The sequence below is a fragment of the Nematolebias whitei genome, chromosome 10, assembly GCF_014905685.2.
Source record: "Nematolebias whitei isolate Nwh7 chromosome 10, NemWhi1, whole genome shotgun sequence".
In the NCBI taxonomy this organism is placed as follows: Eukaryota; Metazoa; Chordata; class Actinopteri; order Cyprinodontiformes; family Rivulidae; genus Nematolebias; species Nematolebias whitei.
In genome coordinates this window covers 36,825,458-36,835,779 of record NC_056507.1, presented here as the reverse complement: position 1 = coordinate 36,835,779, position 10,322 = coordinate 36,825,458, and the positions used below count along the sequence as shown (strand labels likewise).

At 39.7% G+C, this 10,322-nt stretch overlaps 1 protein-coding gene across 1 annotated transcript in view; it reads left to right on the top strand.

Moving 5' to 3' along the window:
* Positions 1-461: 461 nt before the first annotated feature.
* nell2a (neural EGFL like 2a) overlaps positions 462-10,322 on the top strand; it is a gene marked incomplete at its 5' end in the record, with an annotated part of 291,752 nt that continues 281,891 nt past the window's right edge. The window contains 4 exon segments of the mRNA XM_037683642.1: positions 462-612; positions 1,827-2,000; positions 3,321-3,417; positions 9,624-9,696. Of these exon segments, the coding sequence (XP_037539570.1) occupies positions 506-612; positions 1,827-2,000; positions 3,321-3,417; positions 9,624-9,696 (451 nt within the window).

Sequence of the window (10,322 nt, the reverse complement as noted above, 5' to 3'; positions counted from 1 at the left end):
AGTTTATGTTAGTTCAGTTTATGTTAGTTTAATTTATGTTAGTTTAGTTTATGTTAGTTCAGTTTATGTTAGTGCTCACATTAAACGTGTAAATTATAGCTGAACAGAACCTATGAGAACCGTGCTGCTGCTGTTCTGTGTATTATTCTGCACTATTAGTGACTGACATATATCTTAGCTCTTTTAGTGTACTGTTGGATGTTTGTTTAGCGTATATCTTTGTTTATATCTTAGATCCTTTTTTACTGTTTTTTTTTGTACTTTATATATTTTGCTATTGATTAATGTAACTGGGACCCTGTGTACACAGTTTTGTTCCACCTCATGTACCACATGCAATGTGAATGACAATAAAGAAACTTGAACCCTTGAATCCTTGAACTTGATGTAACAACCTTCCCATTGAGCGATGCAGCTTTTAATGGTGTAAAGAGTTTCTGATATCTCTGCTGTCATTCTAGGAACCTCCAGGGAAGTGAAAACACCTGCTGAGGTCTCCAAGCGAATGGTCCAGAAACTCAAAGGCAAGAATGAGTTCACTGTGCTGGCAACACTCAAACAGGATCATCTCAACTCTGGAGTCATCTTTTCCATCCATCATTCTGAGCACAGGTACGTTTAGTTAATTTGTTTTAAATCATTGCATTGCATGTGAACAATGGGTTCATTAGTTATATGTAACTGTTTTATGTGTGAGGAATGCCACCAAAATCAATAAAAAAGTGTATTTTAGTTTTTTTAATTACTGTGAGAGTTTTCTGTGTCAAAATGCCACTTGCTGTACTGTTATCCAGGTATAATCCCTCTAATAGGCTATAAATACAGTTGTATTCTAAATTTAGCGCAACATATCAGCTGAGGGAATGTTTGTGTTTGATGAACACTTAAATGTTTTACACACCAGTTGAATAAACAAAGCAAATCATCCTAAATGCCAGCGTGTTCTGCAGAGTCCATCAATGATGCAAGCGTGCAGTTTGTAACTGTGAGCTGAAAACTGATGAGACACGATCTGCACTCAGTATGCTAATGTTTCCATTAGTTTTTGGTAGCTGAGCCATTGGATGATCAGAACAGCAATCTGAGTTCCCCATAATGCGCTGATTGAACAGTTTGTACATTAAACAGTCCTGAGCAGAGAGCTCACAGGGATGTTAATGACTTTCCTCACTACTGATTAGCTTTCGCAGCCATTCAGATTCTACAAAGCGTCGCTCCGTGGTTTCATTTGGAAATGTGACAAGGACTAATTCTGCATCAGAAGTGTAAGCGAGTGCATTTATGAAGCTGGGATTAATGTGCATGCATGGCCAGGGGAGAGTTAATGTATTAGATGTGGTCCGCAGATAAATCAGTTCCATTGCTACACTCGCTCGAGCGTCTATTTTTCTTTTGAATGATGTTTCCAGCAAATAACTCTGCTTTAAATAAGTCTTGCTTTAAAAGCAGAGGTGAGTGTGTGCTGGCAGCTCTTTTCATTAGCGTTGTGTGCTGGGTAAATCTCAGCGCTGTGGAGCAGAGGATTCTCTTAGAATACTAAAACTCCAGTCATTACTTGTGGTTTATTGTGTGTTGGACTCACACGTAGCACCATTAGGTTTTACCTTTAATGTAGATGAGTCAGGGGGATGTGAGTCGGCAGACTGACAGTGATGAAAGTGTTGTGCTGACAACTCTGAAGTTTAGATGCTTTGATTATACATACAAAGAAAAGAAATGCTAACTTTTTATTATTATTTTGACTTGGGCATCAAAAGGCTGGGTGAATTTCAGGGATCATCTTGTGGAAGCTACCAAAGCTAGTTCCTGCTGCTTCTTTTCTTCAGGTTCCTGGAGCTGGAGAGCAGTGGACAGCGCAGCGAGGTGCGCCTTCATTATCGTACCAGAAGCCACCAGGACCACACTGAGGTGTTCCCTTACAGCTTGGCTGATGACCAGTGGCACAAGATTTCAGTGGCCGTCAGCGCCTCTCACGTCATACTACATGTTGACTGCAACAGGTACAGTACTGGAGACACAGCTGCTGCATTGTTTTGTAGGAATTTTCCAGTTTGCAGTAGTCAGGAGCTAAAAGTGAAGGCTGGGCGATGCAGCCTGCCTCTGTGTGTGTGTGTGTTCATCTATTTGTCTGAGAAGAGAAACTGAACAAAACTTGTGGAAAGTAATTATTGGATGTGGGTGTGGGTAACATGGCAAAAATGTCAACTTTTTTTTTTTTTTTTTTTTCAAAACAGTATTGTGATGTTTATATGTATTTTTAATGTATTTATATTAATTTGCAATTTACAAATCAATGTAACCGACCTAGTACTAGGTATCTACCTGTAATTACCACGTACTTTGTTGTTACTTACTTGTTACTTTTTATTCATTCAAACTTTATTTATACAGGTTAGTCTCATTGAACTTTGAGAACTCATTTACTGTATTTTTCGGACAATAAGGCGCATTAAGCAAACAAAGCAGTCAGTTAAGTTACATTTTATTCAACTCATTCACAATAACTCTCATCATTGTTTAGTTGTACCACATAAAATCGAGGTCAGTAAGCACAACCAGAATTAATACATAAGGCTCACTTTTGATTTTTGAGAAAATTAAATAATTTTAAGTGCACCTTATAGTCTGAAAAATATGGTACAAGAGAGACCAGTTACAGACCCTGTTACCGTGTACAGATCCAGACTCTAGACCAGTTACTTACATTGCACTTGCGTGATACTTACCCGTTTCACATAGGATAGGTACCTGGTACTCACTCTATTACATATCTGATACCTACCTGTACATACCAGGTACATATAGGCTCTTTCCTGTGTACATACCCGTTACGTATCAGAAACATGCCTGGTAAGTACCCAGCACATACTGGGCTGTATGATGTATTGCTACCATTATATTTTTCTGCATGTCCATTTTTGGGTTTCATAACCATGAAAGAACTCAATACTTTTATTGAACGCAGGTTGTATAGAGATACTTAAATTATTATTACAACTGATTCTGACTTCTAAATTGATCACCAAATTTAAATACCATGCATCACTTTCTTTTACCTAAAAGTTTAAATTTGCAAATGTATTATAAGGAAACATCTTGGTAACACGGTTTGTGCGTGTCATGATTTTCCTTGGCACCATGAAAGGAGCAGACGGGATCACCGTGTGTACCACAAAAAGCACGTGGCTCTCCATCCTCAGGGACCAAGTTAACAGGAGGATTAATGAGGGCAGGGCTGGGGAAATGCTACTTTTTACCAGCATTGATGAAACACCTCCACGTGTTTTAGGTTTTATTTGAAGGAACTTTGTTTCTTCCAGGATCTACGAGCGGGTGGTGGAAGCTCCCTACATGGACATACCCGAGGACACATCCTTGTGGCTCGGACAGAGAAACGCTGCTCATGGCTTCTTTAAGGTTAAAGCTGCAAAGCAAACTTCTTTCTCAGAATATTTAAAATGTTGATGCCTGTCTTGATCTGTCAGATTAACAGATAATAATTAATCCAAAGCACAATCTTTTCACTCCACATCCCGACTTGCTTCGTACAGTTTTGTCACTATTGTCTTGTTCAGTTTCATTTATTGGAGCTGTGGAGTTTAATTGCATGCATTTCTCATGGTTTACCATTTGAATTTGAGGGGTGCTCAGTCTAGGCACTGTTTTTGTGTGTGTTTGTGTGTGTGTTTGTGTGTGTGTTTGTGTGTGTGTTTGTGCATCATTGTGTGTTTTCTTTTCTTTTGTCTGCTGCTAAGCTCAGTACAATTATCTCAGCAACTCCCACGATGCTGATTTGTGAGAAATCATTAAATAGCCTGTGGACTGTGCTCATTAAGCTCAGTCTACAGTAATTTTTGTCAGACAGAGAAAAGTAGAAAACATTAACACTTTCAGACTTTACTTCACTTTAGCATGCACGGTTTATATGGCTGTACAGATTCCTCGAAAGTGCTCAGTGTCCATGAAGGCTTTCAAGGTTTGAAAAGTGGTTAAATTTTAGATCAAGTATTTAATACTCTAAGTAGGCTGTGCTCGTGATACATTTTTCTGATACAAAATTTATATTTCTGATATATTTATATTGAACAGAGATTTCTTTTTAAGTCATTTGGCAAAAAAAGTGCTTTTATTAGCCCGGACAGTTACAGAGGATGCAAAGACACACTTAAATGACAAGTGAGTTCAGATATTTTAAAGTGGAAAAGTTTTAACAGGTAGTATCTTACCTGTTGTAGACAGGTGGTCTGAGTGAGGCCAAGACCAAACTGTCTTAAATATGCAATACATGTAAGTGTTATTGCAGTTCAAGCAAATACTGTATTATAAACCTTTACATTTCTATTATTTTACATTGTACATTTGTTTCATAAAATTATCTGGTTTATGTAATACACATATTGCAGATGTAGCTGTTGCACACCTGGCACAGCTGCACCTCCAGCAGAAATGTTTATACTTCTGCCTGAATACGACAATAATGTGAAACTAACAATAATGTAAATGTAATATTATTATTTTTGCACTGGAACTGTTGTGAACTTTTAGATATCAGATGTTTTAAACTGCAGTTTGGTCTTGGCTGTGCTCAGACTAGCTGTTGATTCATTCAGCCTGTCCAAAGTGCTGCTGCTCAACAGCTATCTAAAACAGGTCAAATATCCTCTTCATAACTATTTTAACTAAGACCCACCTAACCTGAACTACTTATGATAAGTCCTTTGTTGTAAAGTATTTTCTCATCTTGTGTGGAGGTTATAGCAGAATATGTAATTTTGATTTAGAAAAACTAAAAACATCTAATTTCATGTAATAAGAAAGAAAATATTCTTATAGAGAGCATTTTTTAATATCGTGTTCAGATGCTTAAAAACCTTGAAAAGAGTTTTGAGTTTGACTTTTAATAAGTTGAACGACACTCTAGAATGTTTTCAGCTGCTAATATTTAAATCATTCAGTGTGTCAGCTCTTTGTTTGGCGGTGTGGGGAGTTATTGGACCTGATCAGACTTTTACACACTGTATTCCAGAGGTTACATTTCCTCCATCTTAACTGCATGATGAAATAAGCCATGCAGGTTATTCTCTAATCTTTTTTATGCAGCAGCAACTCTCCTCCTCTTGACACAGCTGTAATTAGATGCTTTGAAGGCAGTGTTTTTTAAACACACCTATTTATTAGGTCTCTCTCACACATTTATTTTTCTATCCTTATCTGGATGGTGCATTCCTTCCATTCATATTCCATTAATGTCTGCACCCTAACCTTTACCAAAACACAAGTACTACCAGTACGTGCTTAACTCTAACCCTAAACTCAGTTCACTCCTAAACCTAATCCCTAACCCCAAAATGTTTTTTGAACATTTGAAGACACCCAGGTGGAGCCGTGGGCAGCTATGTGGGCACCCGGGAGCACACCCGGGGGAGTGGTGGCGCAGAGGTTAGAGAGGTGGGCTTGTGATCCGAAGATCGCTGGTTCACGCCCCGGCCCCGACAACATCAAAATTGTGGGTGGGGTAGGTGAAACACCCACACTTGCCCCCACCCTCATTCGCCCCACTCTGGGCCCATGAGCAAGGCCCTTAACCCCCACCATGTGCTCCCTAAAAAACAGATCTCTCTTGAAAATGAGTTCTCGTGGCTCAATGAGACTAACCTGTATAAATAAAGGCTAAATGAAAAAAAAAATAAATAATAAAAATTAGGGATTGGGTGTGTTGCTCAGAGACACCGTGGCATGTAGGCATGGCGGCGGGTAGTTGAGCTGCAGCTTTCTGGTCCCAGGTCGGCTGCATTGCCTCTAGACCACCATGGCCGTGAAAGAAGCAGAGTTAGTAAAAACTTTAAAACGAGTGTTTTGCATCTTTGCATCAGTTTAAGGTAACCACAGCTGCTGTAGCTCACCAGTCCAGTGATGTGGTTTTAATTGTATCAGTGATGTGTCATCTTTAAGCTTATGAAGTGGAAGGATCTACACTTTGATTGGAAAGTTTAGTCATGTTTGAAACTATGTCAGATAGTTATCAATAATTAGCATTGTATAATTAGTAATTAGTAGAAAAAAATAAAATAAACCGCCCAGAGGATCTGACTTTGTTGGATTTTTTACCTGGATTATTGAGCATGAACTTCGATGTTTTGAACCACTTTGGCCATGATTGCCTCAGAGGAGTCAATGGGGGAGAGGGTGGACACCAGATACCATCTTGTCACTATCAAACTGGTTGGCTTACTATGTGAGTGTGCTGCATGTGGGACAGAGTTTGTTGTGGCTCCTCGGACTGATGAAGTCCTTTGGATGAAAGATGAAACATTCCATAATAGAAAACAACCATCCAGAGGACCTGACTTAACTTTGTTGATTAATTAGTATCTTATCAGCTGTGGCATTGGTCATAATGTACAGCGTGTGTAGAGGTAAAAGTCTGCTTTATTTATCTTATATTTTTATATTGTTTTTTGAGCCTATAAAGTAATTATTTCTCAAAAACAGCATATGGGTGTGAAAAGCTTTTTTCTTCTTCTTTCGGCTGCTCCCTTCTTCAGGAGTCACCACAGCAAACTAACTGACATGAAGACTTGACGATTGTTTATATACAGGATGTCCTTCCTGACACAACCACCGAGCTACCACAGCCCTCTGTGTGGAGCACAGAGCTGCCATCTGGGGCGCCTGGGGGTGCACATGGTGGGGGTTAAGGGCCTTGCTCAAGGGCCCAGAGTGGGACAGATCAAACCCCTACAGTTTTACATTTTGTTTAGTTGGTCGATGCAGAGAATGTGTGTGAGAGAAAACAGCTGCAAATAAACAAGAGGTGTCCTGAGACAGTGTAGAGGTGTAATGTTATGTCGTGTAGTGTTTTTCACCACTGTGTGGCATTTTAGAGAAAGACCTGATTTGAAAGTAAAAAAAAACAACAACAACAAAATAACAAATGGGCCCTTGTTTGAAAAGTTATTAGCCTAGCCTAAAGAGAGACTTTTGTCTTTTTCTCCACAGTCAACACTACGACTTATCTCTGACATGATCACAGCTGTTCCCTGATACAAGGACTGAAGAGAACAGATACCAAGACTGGAATGAGTTTATTTACAGAGTGGAACAATCATTGATTGTGCCAGGGAGGGAGCTGGAACCTGTGGAGGTAGGAGTCAGTTGTGTGGAGAGCTGACCTAATGGGTCCAGGGCCAAGAAGGCAGACAAGTGGCAGGAAGGTGTGGAGGCAGCTGAGGAGACACAGAAGAGCTCGAGGTCCACAGAGGAGAATCTAGGGGTTATCCTCTGGAAGTATGGATAAATATACAATTTATTATTTAGTTTAACTCACAGGTAAAAGGCTAAAACAGAACTACCATAATGCTGTAATGCTCCAGCGCCCGCTGACTGTCCTCTGCAGCCTTTAATGCTCCTCTTGCTCATCAAGTCGATGATCATCAGGTGCTGCTGATTGGTGCTCAGATGTGGCTGCAGGGAGCTGGCAGGGCAGAACTCCAACAATCTCACGTCTGATAAAATACTATCTTTTGATAAGTATTTAATGGAACATCATTTCAAAAATTACCAATCCATCCTAGAAATTCTACCTGTTTATTTTCTTTACCCACTTGTCTTTACTGGGTTGCTGAGAGCTAATGTCTCCCTCCAGCGGCCACTGTCCGAGAGGCCGGGTACACAGGTTCAGGTTTGGTTTATTTGTCATATGCAAAAATCAACACAAGGTCAACAATGCAATGAAATGCTGAGGACGAGAAGAACCGTCTCAACTCGCCAAAAAAAGAAACAAGAAGAAATACCAAAGCATGCAGCAAAAATACAAAAAAAAATAATCAAGACACTGTACAAGGTGGACAGGTCTCCAGTCCATCACAAGGACACAGAGACAAACGAGACAAACAACAATTCACTCTCATCCACTGTTAGGGACAATCCAACGTTAACAATTGACCTAATTTACATGATTTTAGTTCATGGGAGAAAACCAGAGTACCCGGGGAAACGCCACATGTGCATGGAGAGAACATGCAAACTCCACAGGCCTCAGTCTGGTGGGAGGCCATCCTGTAACCTTCTCACTTAGATGTGACAGATCTAACGACTGCGCCACCGTGTCACCACTAACGTATTCCTTTAAACAAAAAATAATAATAAAAAATGTTGTAACAGGCAATGTTGCTGTCTTATTAGGCCAGCAGAGAGCATCGTCCATAGAATATTTAAATAAGCTCTTTATTCAGTGCTCTGCACAGTTTTCTGTTTTGGATGGGGTTGTGGTCTATGTCTTAGTTTTAAATGTGACGACTGTTTTTATATCTACATTAAAACATGGGCTCTGCTTTAAGACCCCAGGGTTAATTGTTCCTACATCTTGTAGCATTACATACTATAATCTATCAAGTCTGTGTTATATTGTCTGTTGCTCTTTCATATAAATCCCCACCTTCTCTTTAGTGAAATGTAACTCTCCGAAGAATATCTGAGGATATTAGTTTTCATCTGTCAGCTCATTTATTAGACAACTGACAGCTCTTTTCCTTTCTGTTTCACACCAGCTTTGCTCTCATCCACTTTGAAACTGATCTAATAAAATGTGACAGATTTGATATAAACCCATCTTATTACTAAACCTCACTCACGTTTTCAGTTTCACCAGCAAATTTGTCCCATTAGTGAGCTAAACGCTCTGACTCCTGCTTCGTCTCGGCCTCGAAGGATCACAGAAGGTTGCGTTAATCACAGTTCAAACCAAGTTGGCTGCAGATGCCTGCCATGAAAATTTCACCGTATCTGCCAAATAAATGTATAGTTTTATGGTTTCATTACAAGTTTGATCTCCAATCCGCCTCCATTTTGGCACTTGGTTGTGAAAACTTGACGAGTCCTTTCCGCAGGATTTGAAATTTATGGCTAGTAAATTGAAGTGGCAAGACAATTTAAAAAACAATTTCTCCTAAGTTGCACCGCTCCACTTCTGTAAGGGCAATAAACGCTTTCAAGAAGTGAACTGGACCCTGGTTACCTTGGCAACAAAGCATCTGCATTCACTCGTGTATTTCTGGGACGGTTTGGTGTTTGGACACAAAGAACAAAAGGCTATCCGTTTGAAGTAATGTATTCAATTTAATCTGTAACTCCGGGGTTTTTTCTTTTTCTTATCAAAGTTAAAAAAAGGAAACTAAGTATTTCATGCACCCTGTAAAACTCCCACACTGCTTAACTTTCTGTTGATGTCTGGATATGAGATGACTCATCGGAGCAACAACCTCGAGCACAGATTTCCTCAGAACTTCTCTCCTCAGAACAAAAACGTGTTTTAACTCTGATTTGTTGTTTTGCTGCACTCAGCTGTGAGACACCCCCCCGCCGCCCCCCCACACACACACACCCACTCACTGTTAGCAAACAGGTGTTTTGATCGTTTCATGTTTTCTGTCATTTCTGGCCCCTCGTTATCTCAATTTGAAGTAAACGAGTGGACGCAGACAGCTTCACCCATCTGTGTTCATGTCTGTTCATCACACAGTGCCCTCTGCCATCTTTTTGGACTTGTGTGTTTTTTGGTGCAACCTGTGTGTTCTCTTTGAGTCGCACTGATCCAACATTCTGTTGTGTGTCTGTCTGCGCAGGGGGTGATGCAGGATGTGGAGATCCTGGTGATGCCACAGGGCTACATCTCTCAGTGTCCAGATCTGAACAGAAGTGAGAATATAAAACAAAGTTTATTGAACGCTTTGATCTCCTTTTGAGTTTCAGCCATTTATGTTTTATATTTGTCTGGAGTAAAACAGTTAAAAACAACCTGACTTTTTTTAATCTTAAAGTTTGTTTTATATATTCCTACATATAATTTAAATGGAAGTTTGGTGGGAATGACATGAACAACTAATATCTTACCTGTTGTAGATAGATCTTTGAACTACAGTAGTCCCTCACTACTTCACGGTTTGTTTTGCACAGATTCGCTCCATCACGGTTTTTCGAAGTAAGATTGGACATGACACACAATTGGCTGATTGACGGATGAGCCGCACGATCATCATGGAATTTTCATTTAAAATAAATTATTTTAAATTATTTAGCACCTGTGTGCAGCCCACAGCTGTGGGAGAAGCTTCCTCCTGCAGCTGATCTTCTGATCTCCGTGCAGAGCGGAGAAGTGGGAGTGGCCAAGAGTGCAGCTGGGGGAATCATTATGTAAATAAATCAAAGTTTACAATGATCTCTTATCTTTTAAATGTGTTTATTTTATTATTTTATTGCATTGTGTCATAAATGCAATAAGCAGAACCTAACACCCAGAACAAAACATATGTATAAATAAATAA